Source organism: Eretmochelys imbricata, chromosome 3 (genome assembly GCF_965152235.1).
Source record: "Eretmochelys imbricata isolate rEreImb1 chromosome 3, rEreImb1.hap1, whole genome shotgun sequence".
Taxonomy (NCBI): Eukaryota; Metazoa; Chordata; order Testudines; family Cheloniidae; genus Eretmochelys; species Eretmochelys imbricata.
In genome coordinates, this window is record NC_135574.1 from 71,845,289 (window position 1) to 71,869,369 (window position 24,081).

General features: G+C 41.3%; 1 protein-coding gene across 7 annotated transcripts in view; it reads right to left on the reverse strand.

Moving 5' to 3' along the window:
• The window catches only part of EPHA7 (EPH receptor A7), a 178,043-nt gene extending 156,664 nt beyond the window's left edge, over nucleotides 1–21,379 (reverse strand). For 3 of the 7 annotated variants that reach the window (XM_077811676.1, XM_077811675.1, XM_077811674.1), the window contains exons 1-3: nucleotides 21,274–21,370; nucleotides 16,499–16,563; nucleotides 11,166–11,835 (exon numbers count right to left, since the gene is read on the reverse strand). In XM_077811676.1, coding sequence (XP_077667802.1) covers nucleotides 11,166–11,835; nucleotides 16,499–16,563; nucleotides 21,274–21,370 — 832 coding nt within the window. Of the gene's footprint in view, nucleotides 1–11,165; nucleotides 11,836–16,498; nucleotides 16,564–21,273 lie in introns of those variants that run through there. The other 4 variants (XM_077811678.1, XM_077811680.1, XM_077811679.1 and 1 more) reach the window with 2 other exon arrangements.
• Between the last annotated feature and the right edge of the window lie 2,702 nt (nucleotides 21,380–24,081).

Genomic DNA, 24,081 nt, shown 5'->3' on the forward strand with positions numbered 1-24,081 from the left:
AACTTTACACCCGAGGTTTAGAAATAAACAAACAAAACTTGGCTGTAAAATTTTGTTGTGCTGGAATAGAATACCTATTCTCTGATAGTGATTGTCAGCCTACAGAAAAAGACAATTCCCTTGTCTCTGCTCTGGGCCCAACTTAAAGCAAAAAACCTCCAACTACTTGGAAACCTGCTTACCCAGCCCAAAGAAAAAGCAAATGGGTAGAACACACACCCCCTATTTACTTTTAGGAAGAAAAGAAAAAAAAAACCTCTGGGTTGGAAGACTGTGAATTTCCCTGCAGGAGTTAAGTACCCTGCCTCCAGGCAAAGAAAACCTGCAATTCACAAGATAATCCCCTTTTGTCTCTGCTTGGCCACAAAGCAGACAAAACAATCTGCTTTCAGTTTCAACTGCTTTCTGGACTTCCTTTCCAAAGGAAAAAATAATTTCTTTTTAAAATCTGTATTTCTAGTTCAAAAAATCTCAACTGGATCTCAAAATGATTTCAGGTTAATCCCACCACTATGCCACCATGTCAAGGTTCCTCCCCCACTCTGAACTCTAGGGTACAGATGTGGGGACCTGCATGAAAAACCTCCTAAGCTTATCTTTACCAGCTTAGGTCAAAACTTCCCCAAGGTACAAAGTATTCCACCCGTGGTCCTTGGAATGGCCGCTACCACCACCAAACTAATACTGGTTACTGGGGAAGAGCTGTTTGGACGCGTCTTTCCCCCCAAAATACTTCCCAAAACCCTGCACCCCACTTCCTGGACAAGGTTTGGTAAAAAGCCTCACCAATTTGCCTAGGTGACTACAGACCCAGACCCTTGGATCTTAAGAACAATGAACAATCCTCCCAACACTTGCACCCCCCCCTTTCCTGGGAAATGTTGGATAAAAAGCCTCACCAATTTGCATAGGTGACCACAGACCCAAACCCTTGGATCTGAGAACAATGAAAAAACATTCAGTTTTTTACAAGAAGACTTTTAATAGAAAATAGAAGTAAATAGAAATGAAGAAATCCCCCCTGTAAAATCAGGATGGTAGATATCTTACAGGGTAATTAGATTCAAAAACATAGAGAACCCCTCTAGGCAAAACCTTAAGTTACAAAAAGATACACAGACAGAAATAGTTATTCTATTCAGCACAATTCTTTTCTCAGCCATTTAAAGAAATCATAATCTAACATGTACCTAGCTAGATTACTTACTAAAAGTTCTAAGACTCCATTCCTGTTCTGTCCCTGGCAAAAGCAGCATACAGACAGACACAGACCCTTTGTTTCTCTCCCTCCTCCCAGCTTTTGAAAGTATCTTGTCTCCTCATTGGTCATTTTGGTCAGGTGCCAGCGAGGTTACCTTTAGCTTCTTAACCCTTTACAGGTGAGAGGAGCTTTCCCCTGGCCAGGAGGGATTTCAAAGGGGTTTACCCTTCCCTTTATATTTATGACACCACCTCTCAGGTAGTTGAAAGCAGCTATCAAATCCTCCCTCATTCTTCTCTTCTGCAGACTAAACAATCCCAGTTCCCTCAGCCTCTCCTCATAAGTCATGTGTTCCAGTCCCCTAATAATTTTTGTTGCCCTTCACTGGACTCTCCAATTTTTCCACATCCTTCTTGTAGTGTGGGGCCCAAAACTGAACACAGTACTCCAGATGAGGCCCTCACCAATGTCAAATAGAGGGGAACGATCACGTCCCTCGATCTGCTGGCTATGCCCCTACTTATACAGCCCAAAATGCCATTGGCCTTCTTGGCAACAAAGGCACACTGTTGACTCATATCCAGCTTCTCGTCCACAGTCACCCCTAGCTCCTTTTCCGCAGAACTGCTGCCTTGTCATTCGGTCCCTAGTCTGTAGCTGTGCATTGGGTTCTTCCGTCCTAAGTGCAGGACCCTGCACTTATCCTTGTTGAACCTCATCAGATTTCTTTTGGCCCAATCCTCCAATTTGTCTAGGTCCCTCTGTATCCTATCCCTACCTGCCACTGTATCTACCACTCCTCCTAGTTTAGTATCATCCGCAAATTTGCTGGGAGTGCAATCCACACCATCCTCCAGATCATTTATGAAATATTGAACAAAACTGGCCCCAGGACCGACCCTTGGGACTCTCCACTTGATACCGGCTGCCATCTAGACATGGAGCCATTGATCACTACCCGTTGAGCCTGACAATCTAGCCAACTTTCTACCCACCTTATAGTGCATTCATCCAGCCCATATGTCTTTAACTTGCTGACAAGAATACTGTGGGAGACCGTGTCAAAAGCTTTGCTAAAGTCAAGAAACAATACATCCACTGCTTTCCCTTCATCCACTGAACCAGTTATCTCATCATAGAAGGCGATTAGATTAGTCAGGCATGACCTTCCCTTGGTGAATCCAGGCTGACTGTTCCTGATCACTTTCCTCTTGTGTAAATGCTTCAGGATTGATTCCTTGAGGACCTGCTCCATGATTTTTCCGGGGACTGAGGTGAGGCTGACTGGCCTGTAGTTCCCAGAATCCTCCTTCTTCTCTTTTTTAAAGATGGGCACTACATTAGCCTTTTTCCAGTCGTCCGGGACTTCCCCCGATCGCCATGAGTTTTCAAAGATAATGGCCAATGGCTCTGCAATCACAGCCGCCAACTCCTTTAGCACTCTCGGAGGCAACACATCCGGCCCCACGGACTTGTCTACGTCCAGCTTTTCTAAACAGTCCCTAACCACTTCTTTCTCCACAGAGGGCAGGCCACCTACTCCCCATGCTGTGTTGCCCAGCGCAGCAGTCTGGGAGCTGACCTTGTTCGTGAAAACAGAGGCAAAAAAAGCATTGAGTACATTAGCTTTTTCCACATCCTCTGTCACTAGGTTGCCTCCCTCATTCAGTAAGAGGCCCATACTTTCCTTGGCTTTCTTCTTGTTGCCAACATACCTGAAGAAACCCTTCTTGTTACTCTTAAAATCTCTTACTAGCTGCAGCTCCAGGTGCGATGTGGCCCTCCTGATTTCATTCCTACATGCCTGAGCAATATTTTTATACTCTTCCCTGGTCATTTGTCCAATCTTCCACTTCTTGTAAGCTTCTTTTCTATGTTTAAGATCCGCAAGGATGTCACTGTTAAGCCAACCTGGTCGCCTGCCATATTTATTATTCTTTCGACTCATCGGGATGGTTTGTTCCTGTAACCTCAATAGGGATTCTTTGAAATACAGCCAGCTCTCCTGAACTCCTTTCCCCCTCATGTTATTCCCCCAGGGGATCCTACACATCAGTTCCCTGAGGGAGTCAAAGTCTGCTTTCCTGAAGTCCAGGGTACATATTCTGCTGCTTACCTTTCTTCCCCGTGTCAGGATCCTGAACTCGACCAACTCATGGTCACTGCCTCCTTCTGCGAGTTGCCAGAAGAAAGCCTCATCCACCTCATCCCCTTGGTCCGGTGGTCTATAACAGACTCCCACCATTACATCACTCTTGTTGCTCATACTTCTAAACTTAATCCAGAGACACTCAGGTTTTTCTGCAGTTTCGTACCGGAGCTATGAGCAGTCATACTGCTCCCTTACATACAGTGCTACTCCCCCACCTTTTCTGCCCTGCCTGTCCTTCCTGAACAGTTTATAACCATCCATGACAGTACTCCAGTCATGTGAGTTATCCACCAAGTCTCTGTTATTCCAATCACGTCATAATTCCTTGCCTTCACCAGGACCTCCAGTTCTCCCTGCTTGTTTCCAAGGCTTTGTGCATTTGTATATAGGCACTTGAAATAACGTGCTGATCGCCCCTCATTCTCAGTATGAGGTAGGAGCCCTCCCCTCACAGACGTTCCTGCCTGTGCTTCCTCCCGGTATCCTGCTTGCCCACTTACCTCAGGGCTTTGGTCTCCTTCCCCCGGTGAACCTAGTTTAAAGCCCTACTCACTAGGTTAGCCAGCCTGCTCCCAAACATGCTCTTCCCTCTCTTCGTAAGGTGGAGCCCATCTCTGCCTAGCACTCCTCCTTCATAGAACACCATCGCGTGATCAAAGAATCCAAAGCCTTCTCTCCAACACCACCTGCGTAGCCATTCGTTGACTTCCACGATTCGATGGTCACTACCCTGGCCCTTTCCTTCCACGGGGAGGATGGACGAGAACACCACTTGCGCCTCAAACTCCTTTATCCTTCTTCCCAGAGCCATGTAGTCCGCAGTGATCCGCTCAAGGTCATTCTTGGCAGTATCATTGGTGCCCACGTGGAGAAGCAAGAAGGGGTAGAGATCCGAGGGCTTGATGAGTCTCGGCAGTCTCTCTGACACATCGTGAATCTTAGCCCCTGGCAAGCAGCAGACTTCTCTGTTTTCCCGATCAGGGTGGCAGATAGATGACTCAGTCCCCCTGAGGGGAGAGTCCCCGACCACCACCGCGCGCCTCCTTCTCTTGGGAGTGGATATACCCAGCATTTGATCAACAACTAAACACAAATCTGGATTTATACCTGATTTTGATTATTCAGGGAAGGCTTCTCTGGCACAGGTTTCTTGACAAAGGATCCCCCGTTCTTTGCAAACAGCTCTCATCTCAGACATGACAAACTCATTACATCAAATACATTGCTCACAGGATAATTATCCACAAAGGGTAACATGTAAGGTCTCTGCTGAAAGCTTGTTCAAAATCATGGCATAATGTATGTAGGGGTAATACCGAAGGAAGAATGTAACTATATTGTAGTTTATGGCCCTAAGGTCTCAAAGTTAAAGGCAGTCACCATGGAGTGATTTTTTTGGTGATGGCCTATTCAAGCAGGAGGGAGTTGCCTCCCTCCCTGGTTAGCAAGTAACATAATGCAAGGTTCAATTGTCTACCACTGCCCCATCACAGAACAGTCAATGGAAAACCACCAGAATCCTCCTGCCAACAATCAAAACCACTTGGAAACAAAAAAGAAGCATTATAACAGACAGGGGACCGCCCTGCCTATGAATAAAGACAAAAGACTTTCAGTATAACACAGTGAGGAGAAGCACTCTGAATCCATTCACTGATCAGACATTTTGTTGTGCAGAGGTATTTTTTGTGAAAGGCTGGACCCCGGTTCCTGTGAAGCCAATGAGCTCTGCAACAGACTGAACTTGGGGGGGGAACCTACTATTTTCTCCTGTTCCTACTAGAAAGGAAAGAACTATTCATAGGTGTAGGTCTTAGTTTGCGTTTTATGATTTTGCTTTGTACTGTAACCATTTGTTCCCCGTCACACTCTCGTTTCTAATGGAATCTCTATTCTTTCTTAAATAAGCTTATTTTTGTTTCATTGCAAGTGCTGTGTGTTATGCAGGAGCGGTAGTTTAAGGTAAAATTGGTAAAATGGGCTACATTGATTCTGAGGGTCTTCGATTTTGTGAGTAGCCAGTTTCAGGGGCAGATAACATAAGGAAATGCTTCAAAGGAACCTCCTATCTATGCCTTGCAGCTTAACAGGCTGTAGGTAAGTAGTTGAGTGACTGAAAGGGTGGTGGTGTTGGGGACCTATCACCCGCTGACCACAAGCAAGACTCCCTCTCCCTCCTTTAACTTAGGAAAGCATGGAATTCTGAGGGGGGAGGGTTGAAGAAGAGGGGGAGAAGGCTGGAGAAGTAGTAAAATAGAATAAACTTCTTCCCCCTTCCCTCCTCTACTCAAAGCACCCAAAAGGCTAAAGGAGCAGGACAGTACTGAAGACCCATTCCACCTTCAGTTATACCAGAAGGATGTAGCAGAGTAGTAAAAAACCCTTGTCTCCATAACAGCTAGGATGCTGTGGAAGAGATAACTCTCCTACCTAGCCACTCCATGAAAGGCAGCCACAACTCTCTGGAAAAGAAAAACAAACCAGTATCCTTTTACCTTCTAGCAACTGAGTCATTTTTTAGCCAAAGACTAATATAAAAACATGGTGTCCCTAAGCAGCATCTTCATGAAAGCCCATGGAAATTCCAGCTCTCCTCTGAACAGCTGGGGATGGCAGGAGGTCAGAGCCCTGTACTTACCTTTCTCATCCTCCAGCAAGTAGGTATCAGCCACATTTTTTAAACCCTACATAAATTCTTCACAAACTGATATACACAGAAGCATCCACCACTGAAACAGAGTCACATCTGGGGACCAAACCAGCAACTGTTTAATAGTGCACAGAAACATTACAGAACACTTTAGAAAAGGGAAAAGAACGTGGGGCAGAGTCTGCCACATCCAGCTTTTGCTGGGTGCAGACAGGAGAGAGGCCATCAGAGAGCCAGCTACAAATTACCTGTGCTCTGCCTTAGCTACAACTTGCTTGAAGTCACACCATAGACAGGTGAGGACAGCTAGTGCATTGTGTTCCAAGCACACCTCCTCCCCACACTGAAATGCCCCACCTAATACAATACAGCTCTGCGCCTGGGAGTACTGGGAGGGAGACGGATCCAACCTTACTTACTCTACTCCAGCAAAGGACTTGAAGGTTTTGACTCCGTATAAGCCTTTGCAGCAGTGCAAAGGAAGAGGAACAGGGAAAACTGAAACAGCATGGAATTTAGGTAGACAGGAGATAATTACCCCAAACTGCAGGTTAGCCACAACTCTTCAGAAAGACACCCTGGGCCAAATTCTACATTGATTTACAGTTCATACAATCTACTCTTATTAGAAGTGCTATGAGATTTTTAATGGCCAATCTTTAAGTCTCAGAAGCAGGCTCCTCCAGCAGTACAGTCCCTCCTAACAGTATGCTATGACATTAGCTCAGTGTTAACACAGACTGATCAGAAAAATTATTCTGAAGTGGAATATGCCTGAAAATGTAACTAAAAATGATATATCACAAATGTGTCACATATAACGTAACTCATAGACTGGACCTCTCTGTCAAGTCACATTTACTAGCTCCAAAAGTTTATGTCCCAAAAGAAATCAGTAGTTCCTGTAGCAGTTTGTGGCAGGTTGCAAGTTGCTGCATACAATATACAGTGCAGCCCAAAAATCAAGCATGTACCCTTCACTTCAGTGACATGCATTCCATAACAAGTTGTAGCCCTCTCCCATTTTTTGGATAAGCAAATTGTATTCTGTTGTGTTCTTCTAATGCACATAGTATTACAAAGCAGATAAGAGTAAACTGTACCTGTTTGGCTTACTCCAGAAATCTGAATTTTCAGACGTGGTGCCAAATTAATTTTCACCTATATTTTTTCAGTTCATTCATGTTGAAAGGTGCTTCCTACCTTCTGAAATATCATACTGCTGCTCAGGAGCAAATGGGCATAGTTTCTCTTTAAATAATGTGAAACATATGGCAAGTGGATTATAGTAGAACTTTAGAAAGAATTTCCCTCCTTTCCCCCAAACCACAGTTATTCAAATATTATCCCAAATGCGGTCCTTGCATAGGCAAAATAGGTGAAATTCCCACTGCACAGGTCATAGGCTATGTGAGAATTGCAGGAATGGGTCCTATGTAGTGCTCCCAAGTGTTAACATTTCCATTTGTTTTTACAGTAGCAGAAACAGTATGTCTGTGGATGTTTTAGGGGCTCACCATTTCCTAAGCACTGTCAGGATCAAGCCTTAAAATGTAAGCTCTCTAAAGCTAAGACTATGGCCTGGTCTACACTGGGGGGGGGAGGGGGGTCGATCTCCGATACGCAACTTCAGTTACGAGAATAGCGTAGCTGAAGTCGACGTACCTTCGATCGAATTAGAATCACTTACTTCGCGTCCTCACAGAGCTGGATCGACTGCCGCCGCTCCCCCATCGACTCCACTTCAGCTTGTCACCCTGGTGGAGTTCCAGAGTCGACAGCAGAGCGATTTGGGATTGATTTATCGCGTCCAGTGATCCCCAATCAATCCATCACTACCCACCGATCCAGCCGATAGTGCAGACGTGGCCTATGTTATTACCGCTACCGCCCTCCTCCTCCCCACCCCCACACACACTTCATTTCACCTAGCTGTTGTGGTGTGGCTTGCCTTAAACTAGGACTGTAAATTCTTTGGGGGCAGAGACAGTTTCTATTATACGTCTGTGCAGTACCTAGCACAATATAGTCCTAACTTGGTTTATGCATCAAGATGCTAATAGAATGCAAATTTATTATGTGAATAATTCAATGTACATCCAAAATAAGGACATTTATATATAGATACACATTAAAAGATTTGGTACTGGAGATAGAACACAAGGGGAAAACTAGTGCCCAAGTTTAATATTTAATCTTTGATAAGCACTATCAGTTACTACTATTTGCAGAGTATTTGTTTACATGACACAAATATCCTCTGCCAACGTATTGGGAGTGAAATTTGTCTAAATTAAAATTAAAAGATAAAACGTTGTTTCTTAAGGTCCTGCAAATACTTACTCACTGGTGATGTCATGAGAGACAAAAAAGATGACTTTTTCAACCAGTGTAGCTCAAATAAGTTAGCGTAACACAATCAAAAAGCCCTGTTAGGATGCTGGCTAACACATCTGAAGATGTATTAGATGACTATGTTGTAGCCTATGCTCTCACCAACCATCCTCCCTTGGCTACAACCCAGCCAACTAATACATCTTCAAACATGTTAGCCTGCATCTTAGCAGGGTTTCAATGGTGTTAACTTAAATTTAGTCCATTGAGCCACCATGATTGAAGAAAAAAAAAGGTATCTTTTTCAACCATCAAGACAGCGTCTTATGTCCAGTGCTTACTAGCATGAAGTCAATGCAGAATGCCTGGTTTTTGCAGCTTTGAGTCCTTAAGAAGGACCACAAAAGGTCTGGATTAAGGAAGCATGCACCGACCTGCTTCTGCTTGATCTGTTTCAAAGTTTGACAGTAACAGATAGCCACTTGCATTAGTGTCAACATCCTGATAAGTTTCTTTCAATATCTGTCACAAAAACAGTGACAGTATCAGTATGTCAGCTGCATTATCAGTCACTATATAGTTGATCATACTTAATAACATCTTCAAGTGCAGAGAATCCTAACGAGTATCACAGAATGCAACTACTACAGAGCCACAGAGTCACCCAGATCATTTGGACTTCAAACTGGTAACAGCATTCATTCTGTGAGTGGCTGCCTCCCACCCTCTCTCTCGCCTCAATATATTAACTTGCCTCAATATGGAGCCAGAGTTTGTTTTCAAACTCTTAACAAGATCACTGAAAGAAAAGTGGAGAAATCCTATCAATGTGCCTCTGGACTGCTTCCAGAGTTGCGTATTCTCTTAGCAATTGCTCTGGAAGCAGGCCAAAAATGGGCAGTGTTCTTGCAAATGAACTCAAGTACAAGTTATCATTTAATTCCTTTGTCAACATCGCTGTGGTTAGAAATTAAGAAGCCTATTTAATAAACAATTTACTTGAATTCCAATTACCAAACACTGATTCCCTTCCCCTACCCCTTTACCCCTACTTTCCCTTTGGCTGGGCACTTTCTCTCCTTTACTGAAAGTCAAAGAAAATTAGTATTATAATTATAGACCTATCCATGGTTCACATCATCAACTGTGAGTTAACTAAGATGCTTAAAAAAAAAAAGTCAGTGTCTCCAGAGAAAGCCTTTGAAGGTTTCAGAATGTGCTCTGATGGGGGCCAAATGATTTTAATACTTTTAACAGAGCCTAGACACACCGTATTGAACTGATTTTTGTGGGCAGTTTTCACATTATAACTCTTAATGAGATCACCCTCCACACGGTAGAAACTCAGCCCTTCCCCCACAATGCTGAAAGAAAATTGGAAAGATCCCAGACCAACTCCACACACTCCAACTATGTACCAAATCTTCCATTGTAAACCCCTGCTGAAGGCAATCATGTGAATTTCCTGAAGACTAAGGATTCAGGATCAGACGCTGCTTGCTTTCTTCCTTTCAGTATGAGCCAAATTCTGCAGTCCTTTTCCAATCCTTACACAGACAAAACTCTCATTAAACTCATTGACTGCAGGGTTTAGTCTTAGACCAACCCCAAAATAAGTCAGATATACGTCACTCCCTTGATTTTTCAATGCCTGTAATTGTTTTACTTTTTGGTATTTTCTCACTTTCACATTTATTTTATATCATTTTTTCTGCAGCACTACAAACAGACAAGTATGTTTCTATCATACGCTACAAGAAAAATCTGATGGCATATCAGTTTCTGTGTTAAATATATTTGAAACCATTACTCACTATACAAAGTACCTAGTATCCTAGAACCTTCACTGTAAACAAAACAGCCCGATTGTGTCACACTTATGCTCAGAATTGCCTTTGTACCCAAGTAGCTCCATTTACTTGCAGAGTAAGTATATGAATACAGGTGACAGCATCAAGACCTAAAGAGATTGTTTTCAAAAAGCAAACTACGTTGAGATTTTATTCACTAGCCAGAGTGAAAATGTTAATCCTGTGTGTTACTCTGAAATGTAACTGCTTTCCAATAACCTAACACTACCAGATGAACTACATGCTGAAAATACAAAATAAAAAGCTCTCCATAGTAGTCCCAATGTAATCCATAAATAACCCAAAAGTTTTATTTTTAAGATTCTAGCTGAATTAATTTTATGTAAAAAATATTGACTGAAATTCTGCCACTCGATATTTTGATATATTCTGTTTGAAAGAAACAGATTTAAAATAAATAAATCTACTGCATTTGCACAGGAGTGAGAATGAAATGCAGATTCAAAACTTTGTAGCTCAGGTTTCATTTGGAGTATGTGCTATACATTAATAAACATGCTTTAGCACAAATTCCATATATCCTGAGTTTTATTTTCCTTATAATTTTCTGTCACAAAACATATGGAACAACAGCAAGTAGTTTATATAATGCTCATACACAAGAACGTTAATAAGGTCTTCTTAGCAAGATACAATCTGTTCAGTAGCATCACGAAGAACTACACTGAATGTCATCCTGAGCTTATTTCTGTGTGAATTGTAATTTCTGCAACTGTATTTACATTAAACTGTGCTCTGAATTGCCTATTTTATATTTGAAAATGCAATATGCAAATGTTGACTTCCATTCCTGAAAGAGCTGACTGATTTAAGTTCGCCAGTATGAAGTGTATAGATTCAAATGCTCAAAGTATTAGTATGGGCCTAATACCATATTTTGATGCAAAGACAATAGAAATGTGACTGTAGAACCCACCTGCTATTGTAGGATATTATTAAAAGTGTAGGTTTACTCACGTTCACAAGTGTCTCCTTTTTGCTGGTATCCAGCTTTGCAGATACACTTTCCAATAGGCACTAACCATTCTCCTTCTGCACTACAGTGCATCCTAGGAGAGTTATCAGCCTCCTCTTCTGCGCTGCTGACACAAGTTCCTCGTACCTCAACTAGAGAGGAAAACTCTGAGCCAGTCACTGTATCTGGAAAAATAGCTAAGTTCTCAATAATAGACCAGCATTTCTTGTAGTAGACTTTGACAGAAACCAAAGCAATGCAGGCACCTACATCTTGAAATGCAAGATAAAATCCTTTCTTGGACAAAGCTCCAATCTCTCTCACCTCTGTATTAAGTTTCATTTTTCTCTCCCCAAGGTCACCTTGGGTAAAACTTTCATCTGCTGCAATGGTGTCTATTTTTACATACTGATTTTCTCGGATATTCCTGCCATTGTCGTAGTCTGTTTCATAATAATATAAGTTAAAAGTTTCTTTACATGTCCCCAGTACTCCAGGAAGACTGTTACAATCCCTCAGAGTGAATTTCAGTTCTACAAAAATCCTTTGTGCATTGCCTTTTGCAATCCAGTTAGTCCGAAGCCAGTTATTTTGGTTAGGTTCCATGACCTGGCATACCTGGTATGTTCGTATAGGAGTGTAATTTTCATCCAGTCCACTAATTTCTTCCCACTAAAACAACAACAAACAGTTATTAATACAAGACAGCATTTTACTGCTGTACTAAATCCGTACATATATAAAAATACTCTGACACAGATCTGGTCTTCCTTCTTTGTAAACAGTGAAGCCTCATAAAAAATAGTGGAGTACTATTAAAATGCTAATGTTTTGTATAAGAAAAGTACAAATTTTAAGCGCGTTCTAGTTTGTGTTCCATGTATTTTAGCAAGTAAATAACCTTCAAAATATATTATTCATATTACAACAGTTTACAGTTACATTAATTACAAGTTTTAGAAAGTACTGTACAATATACTCAAATACTGCTTATAGTTGGGGTTCAGTCCTACATTCTCTTACATCAATCAGAATTTTAGGTAAGCAAGGAATGAAGAAGGTGGTCAATGATTTGCTGCTAGAAACAAATCTATAATCAACAAAGAAGTCTCAAAAACTGAGAGCCCTTAAACTTGCAGACCTTGCACACCTAAACCTCAGTGACACTTTTTGGTTCACAAGCAATGAGCCCTGACTCAATAAGCCCTGACTCTTTATTAGTTACTACTCTGCATTTCAAAGTAGCAGCCATGTTAGTCTGTATTCACAAAAAGAAAAGGAGTACTAGCGGCACCTTAGAGACTAACCAATTTATTTGAGCGTAAGCTTTCGTGAGCTACAGCTCACTTCATCGGCAATGAAGTGAGCTGTAGCTCACGAAAGCTTATGCTCAAATAAATTGGTTAGTCTCTAAGGTGTCACTAGTACTCCTTTTCTTTTTACTCTGCATTTGAAATTATTATTTTTACACTTTAATTTATTACCATTATTGTGATCATCATCACATTTTGCAGGGAAAACAAACTGAAAATGGAGAAAAAAGAAATCTTGAAGTTTTGTCACTTTATGCATTTAGGGCCATTTTCAGCTCCCATTTACAAACTACAAACCTGATCCTGCAAACCCCTACTCATATGAATAGGTTCACTGACCAATGGTAAAACAATCTTATCTCACTATAATGGGATTTCATTTTAAGTCAATGGGGTTACATACTTGAGTAAGGGCTAATCATCTGAATAAGGATCTGCAAGTTTCAGGGCCTGCTTTCCTTCTTTTTTCATTTCTCAGTCACTATGGTATCTAGGCGCTAAAATGGTAAATGCACAATAATTCCATTTTCTTTACAAAGTTGGAAACAAATCCCACACCTACTGAAGTCAACATCAAAACTCCCACTGAAATCAGTTGGGCTAAGGTTAGACCCTTATTCCAGATTTACCCAGGTATAACTAAAAGCAGAATCTGGCCCTTACACCTTTTATAAATGTATTGCAGTGCTCAATTCATAGCAGAAATTACAACTTGAATAAAATGGGAATATTTTAAAGAGTTCAATTAGTTAAATGGTGTCTAATAACACAGCCAACTAGATCTCAATCCCTCCAAGTGCTCAGACCATTTCAACAAAGCACTTTACAATATGCTTAAGATCAGTGAAACTACTCATGTGCTTAACATTAAGCATGTGCTTTATTGGATTGGCTAGAGCACACAGCACCTGCCAGGACTGAACACCCAAAGAATGTGCTGTTACTGGTAGTCAGGTAGGGAAGGCAAACACGAACAGACATTGGTTTCTCAGACCAAAAGTCATGCAGCATGCAATATTTCACGAGCCTACTTGACAGCAAATGAGATCATTTAATGTTGCTCCACTACGCCAAGAAAAGTAAATGTTGATGAACTGATGCTGGAAGTTATTACCACAAAATATATTATGGCTGTAAGTGTTGAAATGGACAGAAGTTGTAAATATCAAAATGCATTTCAAAGTATTTCAGCTACTATAGATATGGTATATATGGTACCACACATCTGGTATTAGCTTATAGTAAAATATTATGAAATGTTTCTATAGTTAACAAATTATTACATTTTAAAACCTAACACTCTTTAGAAAGGAAGAAAGCTTATCTTCATTATACATTTAGTAGATTTTAACCACCAAGATTTTTTTCTCCTGTATGGACTAGTATTGATAAGGTTAGCAAAAAAACAACAACAACAACAAAAGAGAAACACGGCCATGGAGCAGGGCTTTTGGCATTACTGCAGTATAAAAAACAGTTCACAAAAAGGGCTCAGCGCCTAAGTTCACTCTGAGAGTTTCATTCTGCTGCTCTCGTTCTCAGTTTCATTTTGAGTATTTTATGTTTTATCTCATGTAAGCAGTTTTCCCATCATGATCGAGATCCTGCTCTCAGATTTCCAAAGTTACAATAGTGTAACACCTTTGAAGTCAAATGAGTTACCCAAGCATATCCAAAGAGCAGAATACAGACAACTGATCATTCCCTTCTTCCCTCCCCAAAATCCTCCAAAATAACCATAAAAATACAAAACTCTGCATTGGTATATATGGTACCACACAAACCAGAAGAAGAGCCAGAGATTCCATGCGTGTTAAAATCCTACCACACCAATATAATTAATCTTGGAGGTGCTCAGATTATTCCTTTGGATGGAAAAAAAACAATCCAGTAGAGATCATCTCTTATGCTAACACCCATCGTCTCACCTTACCCATCTTTCTAAAACCACGGGGAAGATCATAAGGATAGTTTGTATGCATTTCTTTTTTGGTTTCTCTGAAAAATTTCAGTAGTAATAGCTGTACTACTCAAACATTCCCCTGAAAGAGTTCAAACTTCCTCCCCTTGACAGGCACACATTATACATACTTCGGAATATAATTGTATTTGTCGACGATATTTGAAAACTACTGCTTAAAAAATCATCTTGGAGTGATCTGAACACTATATTTGACTTTTCAGACACTTAACTTTTTTTATTTCTCTTTATCCCCTTGTTTTTATATATATATGTGAAATACATGATGTTCTCTCCCACTAATACATATCATATACCTACACCATATTACATGTTAATTTCTTTAGTTATTTAAAACATGTTTCATGCCACTCAGAGCCAGAGAGTACATTTGCCACTGAAATTTAACTAGCATACGATGATGTATTGGTTTCTCTCATCTATTTGTGCATGTTTTCATGATATTTGTACTACATAGGGGAGAATTAAATGCAGCTGAATTTAACAAAAAATTGTACTATATTTTTAATTTTTTAATAACACCATTAATAAATTGTAATTTTTTGTTAGTTTATAAGAAACTACTTTTTAGCCATTCTCTCTGATGATCGTTTAGCTGTTATTTTAGATTCTCAATGTTCCTTTGAATCCGTATTTCTAACCTTACAAAGTCATCTTTTTACCATTTGTACAACATTAGTCAACTATGTTTCTACCTTTCATCCTCAAATACATTGGCAAAGCTCATACTTTTATTACCTCCAGGCTAGACTACTGCAATTCTCTTCTAACTAATCTTTTAGACACCTCTATTAAAAGGCTTCAATCAATGCAAAATGCTAATGCCGAAGTTATTATCAATCTTAAGCATTCGGCTCACATTACGTAGTTTCTCACGTCTTCAGACTCCTTTCCAGTTTGTGCTTGTATTGATTTTACGATCTTGCTTTTAAACTAAGACACTTTCAGATTTTCATTCTTCTTATTTAAAGGATTTGTTTCACTTTTATATCCTCACTTACACGTCATGCTCTTCCGGCTCCAGATTTCATAAGGCGCTGAAGATTAAGGGCCTGATCCCGCAAGCGCTTATTCATGCGAGTAGCCCCATCAAAGTCAATGAGATGGCTTCCAGGAGTAAGAACCACTCACATGACTTCAGGTTTGTAGGATTGAGTTCTAAGGTAAATACAACTGGCCATACTCTCCTCTCTTGAAATGTTCTTCCTCAAGAGATGAGGGATATGTTTTTTCACAATTTCTAATTAAGAGCTGAAGACACAGCTATTTGATAACTTATTAATCGACAATAAACATGACAATTAGCATAGGATGTCCTAAGTTTATCATTTGTGTAATGATGGATTTGCATGTTGATAAGTTTTCATAGAACATCTTGGGATGCATATGTTCTAAAAGGCATTGCAGTATATAAATGAGAACTAGGCCCAAGCCACAAAATTTGGACTTAGAGCCAGATTTCAAACTCCTTAAAATTTGGGGATGCTCAGGTCTGGGTTTTGGTTTAGACCTATCTCTAATTCAGACATTTATATTTTAGAGCACTTCATACTACGCTATTCAATTACAACAAATATATTGTATATAAAGTTCTTATCACTGTTTATTTGGAAAATATCCAATAACATGCTCTGAGGCAGTTTCCATATACAAATATATTTGTTGCCTACAATGCTTCTAAAAAGAAAAAGAGAAAAGAAAAATATATTTAAAATACAGTGTCACAAGTACACAAAGCCTTCTAGTACACCACAAAGGATTACACTACAAAGCATAAAGCTAATAAAGGGGTTTAGGTGAGTTACTGAAGAGACTCTTCCTTGTAATTAGCTTGCTTTTGTACACTGTAACCTGGGGTATGCTTCTTTTCACAACAGAAACTTAAGAGCTGTAAACACTCACTATGATTACTGAGGGAAATTTGGGGAATACCAGCTTGTTTAAAGCACGTTTAAAAATTTCTCTCGATGAGACACCCAGCAATGTTTGGACGATGGGTTTTTTTGTTTTGTTTGTTTGTTTGTTTGTTCTGAGTACTTACCCCATTAGGAGGAAAGGAAATCCACTCCAACTCTGTCTGTTGTGCTTTAGAGTCCAGCAATATTACTGCAAGAGAAAAAGTACCCGCTATGTATTAAAGAAAGAACTTCATAATTTAAAAAACTAAATCAAAAACTTTGTGATGAAATTCAACAAGAATGTATATAAAGTCTTCTTTTTATCAGTCAAAATTATTTAATAAAGGAATAAATATATTATGTATATTCACCATTATATGCATGTTTGTAATCAGAAAAGTTTTTATATTATTTAAGGTATGATATTCACATTTTTTATTAAGCATAAATATTTAAATCTTATTTTTTACTGCATCTTTGTCTATGCCTGTCTACATATTTATACTTACCATCTTATTATCTAAGTGTCAAAGATTCTAAGGTTTAATCGTAAATATCTGTTCCTCTTGCTCCTTCTTACAAAGGATATTTCCCATGTACTTTTCATTAAAATTAGGATTTTTTTAAAAATGAAATTCAGCAATATTTCAACATTGTCCAGACTGATTTGGACACTGTTGGACACTACATCCTTCTTGGACCCGCACTCTGAAGTCAAGGGTAATGCACAAGGAAGATGGTTCCTTAATATTTATGAGACTTAATTTAAATAAGTCAATATATGACGAATAAACTTCCACAAAATAAGGATTTGTACTTATGTAGCATCATGCATTTTCAAAATACTGAACGCGCATATTAGTTAGAATTAATTCTTGTGCAACATTTTATTAAGTAAATATTTTCATATGTGTATACACATCCAATGAGACTTCTAAAAAGTTCTGATACACAGAGCTGTTAATTAGATGTGACTTTCTGGTAAAAGTGTTTAATGCAGACTTCTCAATCTTAGTCCAATAAACAAATTGTTAAATATAAATATAAAATGTCCACTTTATTACATATTGGGGGAAATCATATTGATATTTTGTTAACTATCAGCTTGAGATTATATTTAATGATAGTCTTAAATCTCAGAATATATTATTGCATATGTTTTCACAAATTTCTAAAAAGCACTTGCGTTAGTTAACCTTGAAATTTCTAAGCAACTCTATGAAATAAGTTGTTAGATTGCATTTTAAAAAATAATCTTGTAAACTGGAAAGAAAGAAATCCTAATGTTAATGTTATATCTGCCTATATATGCTACATTTTTGGAACAAAAACAGTCATATTTACTGCTTAACAAATAACTGTTCCATTTTTAACAAAAGAGAAACACATTTCAATTTCAAATAACCACAAAATATATTTTAATTATAAAAAATTATTACATCTCTACCAATACCAATGTAAAAGGCTGTATACGAATAAGTAGTTACATATATTTTAATCTTCTGCTTTAATTCTTAAACTTGAATTCAGTATAATTAACTTTTTGTTAGGTTGAGCAATACCTTTGGTTTAGACTCCATGTCAAATATAATTTCAAATAATAGTTTTTTAAAACATTATTAGAAGGATCAAACTTTTTTTCACAAAGGTTCATGCTGACAGGAATAGCTAAAACATGTTAAAGACAAAACTGTAACTTCCATTTCTGTAAGCCAACATACACTTAAACTAACCAATTAAATTTGCTCTTCTCTCTTTACATATATTATCTTCTTAATTAATTAATTAATTAATCTCACTATCTAAGGGTCTTTAACTAGTAAAACTACCTAAAGAAGAATTGATGGTGTGTGTGTTGGCTTGCTAATCAAAGACAATGCTGATAAGCTAAAAATTTAGGTATGGCGCAAGTTTAACCCATTCATCACCATGCCCATGCAGTACTGGATGGACACACCATGTTGTAATCTGGCAGTAATTCTTCATAAAAAAGCAGTATGAAAAGCCAATGCCACACAGATGACCTTTCCATGATCATATGTTGTACTCCTCACTGCATTAGAACTTACTGGGAAATATCTTTCCTAATCAGACGTTTGTACAATGCCTTGAATAGGTAAAATGTTATATGAATTGCTAATTTCCTAGTGCGGGCTTAGTTTTTAAAAGTTATGTGGGTGACAGCCTTTTTTACTACACAGTTACAGTCTAGATCCAGCATGTCCCGTTTCTGAGATAAAGACACTTTCCCCAAGAGGTGGGAAACATTCTCCATTTACTTCCCAAGGCAGCCCTGAAGTTCTTGTATGCAGCGCTCAAAGTGAGCAGGAGCTGAGCTTCGGAACTTCTTGTTGCAGAAACTGACTAGCAACGCTACCCAGTTTTGAAGAAAGGCAAGACTGCCTGGTTCACTGCGTTACAGCGGACACAAGACAAAGCTGGGAGAGAGAGAGTGAAAAGTGGCTGGGGAAGTCAATGGGAGGCTTTAATCCGCCCTTTTCGGCCTGAATCATTCACTCCCCCGGTGCCCCTTGCGCTGAGCTCCCGTGCGCTCCCCGAGCTGGGGGCTCCCCGAGCTGGGGACTCCCCCTGCGGGCTCTGCACCCAGCCGGAGGGGCGCGCTGTTTGCGGACAGCCAAGGGCAGCCTCTCGCCTCCTCCATACCCCCGACCCACGCGTGTTCTCCGGGGAGCTGAGGTCTCCCCCTAAACCGCCGCCGGGTCCCTCACTTCGGCGCTGGGGTTCAAATGCCGCCAGTCCGCGCTGGCAGGGCATCTCCGTGCCCAGCTCACGGGCGCAATCGTGTCCGTCCGTCCCGTCCCCCCCGCGCTTCAAGTCAATGGCAAAGGCTCCCCTTGGCGTCAACAGGGCCAGGATCTTCCCCCACGCGCTTTAGGGCTGAAGCAGCCTTTCCCAGCCCAGCAGCCGCAGCCTACGGGAGGCAGGAGGGAGCTGAGTCAAAGGTGGTGTTTAACCTGTGTGCAACCTCCGAGCCCTGCCGCCGCGACTCCGCGACGGGCTGGAAGGCAGCGAACTCACCGCCCAGTGTAAACCAGCGTGCACCGTGACCCCGGGCGGGACCCAGGCTCAATTCACCCCACACTCAGGATCCCTCTATTCCAAACTTTCCAGACCCGGCCTGGCTGGGTCACCTCTGCCCCTGCAAACTCCCGTCGCCCTAGTGATACCCCCATCACCTTCTCTCCCTCTTGAGGCGCCTATTCATCCAGCTCCTGCTGGGAAAACTTTGGGGACTTCTCGGCTCTCTCCTCCCTTATCCCCAGCCCCTTTGCCTGGCTACTTTCCGACGGAGAAGGAGGTGTCTGCAGAGGGCTGGATTCTCTCACCACCAGAGACGGTGAGGGCCAGCGGCAACGAAAGTTACTTTTGCGCAGGAGATTTCCGAGCCTGCAGCAGGTTAACAGCCATAGGGATCCGAAATCCCTGCCTGCCTGCTCCCCCCCGCCTCCTGCCAGCTCAGCCTACACGAACTGCTGGGCGCTAGAAGCGGAAACACAAACTCGAGGTGTACGTGGGACTCTGGCCCGTCGAGCAGCATGTCACAGCTCCAAGCGCTCTCCCCACGCAGCCTGCACAAAGCAGCTGCCAAGCCCAGCTCCCCGCTCCCGTCTGCGCTTCGCTTCCGCTCACCTCCCCCATGCAGCCTCTCTCGCCCTTCCAGGAGTTAGTTCATTATTCCAGTTTGCAAATCTCTTCAGATAAACTTTGGAAATGCCGTCCAGGAAGGGCCTTTGGGTTGTGGGTTTTTTTTTTTTTTCCCCTCTTCTATTAGGGACAAAGAACATCTTAATTGAGAGAGAGCTTAGTTGTAAAGCTCCAGCTACAGGCTCAGAAAGGTACTTTACCTTTATGCCAATGGTTCAGAGACGAATACTGACCTATCTGGGAGAGGGGAAAACCCCCAAGCCCTCTCTTCCCAAAGATGGAAACTGATACCACACTATCAGAGTGAAAAGGTCTCATTTTTAGATCTCCCCACCCCATACGAAAAGAAATGCCCGGACTGACTTTCTGAATTGGTTTGTATGTTAGTCTCCGATAGAAAATTTCCCGTGCTCTCTTTTAGTAGGAAATATTATGCGTTTGTTTTATGCAAAACAGATTGATGCTGGAGTGATGGGATTTATGAAGCCCTGTTTGTGATACGCAGATGGAACAAAAATCTCTATCTATATACATCTAGTCAGAGATGCCTACAGATTACTAGATAACATACACAAATATAATACATGTATATAGCATCCTATAGATCCATCCCTCGGAGACATTTAATCGTCCCCCAACATGATCTATGCCACATCTTTCCCCGTAGTGTCTCATTTCCAGAGGTTTCTGAGACCTGCAGGCCCGCATCAGTAGGAAACGGAGAAGCGGACTTTATTAGCTAGTTTATGATTACCTGGGGGACTAACAGAAATCCCCCCCAACCCCTTTGGGGGTGCGCCCAGAGTAGTGAAACTCCGGTGCAGTCCTGGTTGTGGCACTCGGGTTGCGTGCCCCTGACAAACTACAGTAGCTTCCACCCGGGGGGGGGCGGGAGGGAAGAGATTCTTACCCTCACCTTACTAGTAGTAATACTATTAGTACTATTAACAATTCAATAGACAGCACCCCCTGCAGTGACCCCCTCCCCAATATATCAGCTCCTCAAGTGCACTGCCGTGCAAACCCAATTCCGTAAAGGAAATGCAGTTTGTCCCGACCTCCCTCTTTCTCACACACGCACGCATTCACACACGCACTGCCCGTGGTGGATGCCTCTCCCCCACCTCAGTAAGACGCTGTTTAACGAGGGGAGAGGGCAGCATGCAGTTTGCAGTAGACCCTACACTAAAACATTGCAATGTGTGCGCACGGAAATAAATAAGCCCAAACTTTGTTTTCTGCATCACCTTACCTTCTTTTGCAGCCTGTGCCTCCCCCGTGTGTGCAAAGCGAAACAGCCAGAGGAAGCATAAAATAATCCAAGAAGGGAGCCTAGTTTGAAAAACCATGGTGGAGGAGCAGGATATTTTGAAATTTACTGGACGATCGCTGCTGCTATTGCCGCCGCTTGTTGGGGATTAAAGGGTTTGTTGTGCTATGTGTTTTATTTTGCCTTTGCATGGAGCTCTCTCTCCCCCGGCTGCCTGCTCCTCTTGCCTATGCGTTTCCTGCACACCGTAGTTGCTGCCTGCGAGTCTCTGACTGCAGCCTGGCTGCGAGCTCCACACTCCAATAATATCAATTAGGGGGGAAGGGGCGGGGCCGGAGCCGGGAGAGCGGGCCGTCCCTCAAAGTGACTGGCAGCCGCAGCCGGCCTAAGAGGAGCTGCAAGCTAGACCGGGGAGGCTGAGCTGGGGAACGACTAGCCCCGGCAGTGGAGGCGGGGCCGGCGGCGCTGTCCAATGAGCGGGGGAAGGTGTCAGGTTGCCGCTGGCACAGGGTTCCCCGCAGGTTGAGTGTGTAGCCGGGGCCGGGCTGTGAGTGTGGGGAGGGCATGGCAGGACTGGGAGCCGCGCTCTAGGCAGGCTCGTTACTGCTGGGGATTGCAATAAAGCAAAAACAACAGTAGCGGTTAAAAAAGACGAGACGCTCTCTCAGGATAGCGTAAAGGAGTCTGGCTGCGCAAGCCCCAGCCTTTAAGGAGACGGGGATTTTCTGATCGTTCCTCTAAGTCAAGTGATTCAGGGCACTGACTCTTTAGACCCTCCCTCGCCTGCTAACTTCCTTAATTATCTTTCCTGCAGCATCCCCGCGGCCGCCACCAAATTAGTTCCCCAGAGTGGGCACCGCTCGGAGTGGGTGATGAACGCAGTGTGTTTTACTGATCACCGTGAAATAGCGCGTTTGCAAGAGTTTTAAACAAGCCCCGACCAAGGAAGCGAGGGGAAGGGGGGTGGAGAACACCCCCCACCCAATAACGTGATCATTTAAAAACCCCTTCGATCGCGGCATCCGTGCCACAATGAGCATCGCCCAAGAGGAAGGGAAGGTTTGTTGAGAAAAAGCTGGACAAGTCGAAACCGCTCATCAGAACATTCCGCCTTGATGGTTTCTCTTATTTCTCTGACCTCTGCGGGAATCTTTTACAATATTTTCCGATCTGTGTGGTGCTACCCATAACACAGAGCAAGTAAACACTTTGCTACTGAAACTCAGAACGTTTGTACGTTTTGTGTTTCATTTCTTAAAACAAGTCTGTAAAAAAAAAAATCAAAATTCTTCGAGACATAACACTAACATTTCATTTCCCTGCTTTCACAAAACTGTGAAGAGACCAGTTAAAGACAACATAAATCTGGTTGATACTAGACGCTTTTTCCCAATCGGGTGTAATCCAAAAGAAGGGTAATCCGATAACAATGAGATAATAAGAAAAAGAAAGAAACTTGCCAAATCTCCCTTTGTCAAAGTTCACCCCCACTGACTTGAAGAGTGCTTTTCCAGCAGAAGATCCACCCTCCTCGCCCTTATATGTCTGTTACCTATATCTTGCTTTTTAAAGGGTGAATCAAACAAAGTTTCTGTTCCTGAAATGAAGCTTTAAAAAATTTTAAAAAGGAAGGGTGGATTTGGAGATGGAGTGAGGGGAAAATAGAAGTGATACTGATGACTGTAATGGGGATGTTACCAGGGATGGCCTTTGTCTGAATGGAATACACAACCTAATTTTGTCAACAACTGCCATATGCACAGTTGTGCTGTGAAGGAATGTGAAGTTTCTACTCTTCAGATGAGATTACAGCAGGACGCCATAACATAATAGTTAAATGATCTTCTCCTTTCCTTTCTCCTTCTCTTAAATTCTTGGGTTGGTATTTTTGATTTTATAATGTATATGTCCCACAGATTTATTTTATATTAAATGTTAAATGTTTTATATAATTAAATAAAAATAGTTTGGCTGTGTCCTTTTAAAGGACATAAACTGAATAACTGATTATATCTTAGAAGCAGATAATTATAAAGAAACACAGGGAATGTAACTACAATTCATTGCCAAGATTATATGAGAATCTGAAACAATCCATATGTAAATGGAGACACTGATACCGCAAAACGGTATGTTATAAATAAAAATTTAAAATGTGGGAGGTTGTTTATAGAATCCTTGAGTAGATAAAACAAAATTAGAATTTAAAAAATCATCTATGCAGCATCATCTGATAAGCAACCTCTGAAATGGAATAGATCCTCCAGGCTTTCAACACTTTCCAGCGCCCTCATCATTACTTCTGAGAATGATACTGAGGTAGCATGTGAAGTTTACTGTATTCCTTTCATCTACTGAATAACTAATACTCACTGGTGAGAGTAGGAATATTTTTCCATTAAATTCAAGAAATTCTTGAACATAGCATTTTTAGCTATTGTAGATACAGTTATTTATATGGTGACATGCTTTCTGGTGCTATTATTCTCTTGCTGTCTCTATCACACACATAAATAGAGAGAGAGAGAAAAACAATGAGTTTGCTGGTACATTTCTTTAAAAGGCTATTTTACTTTAAACCCATATGTACAGGTATTTTGTAATTTCCCTGCAGGTTTTCACAGGTAAATTTGGTTTTCATATAGCATCAAAATGTCAAACACTGTAACTGTAATAAAGCCAGATAGGAAAAAGTCCTTAATCCAGCCAGTCTTCCAGTTTCCTAGCATAACTGTGATCAGTGGTAACATTTCAATTCAGGATCGCTAAGTCATAAAGATGATTTTCACT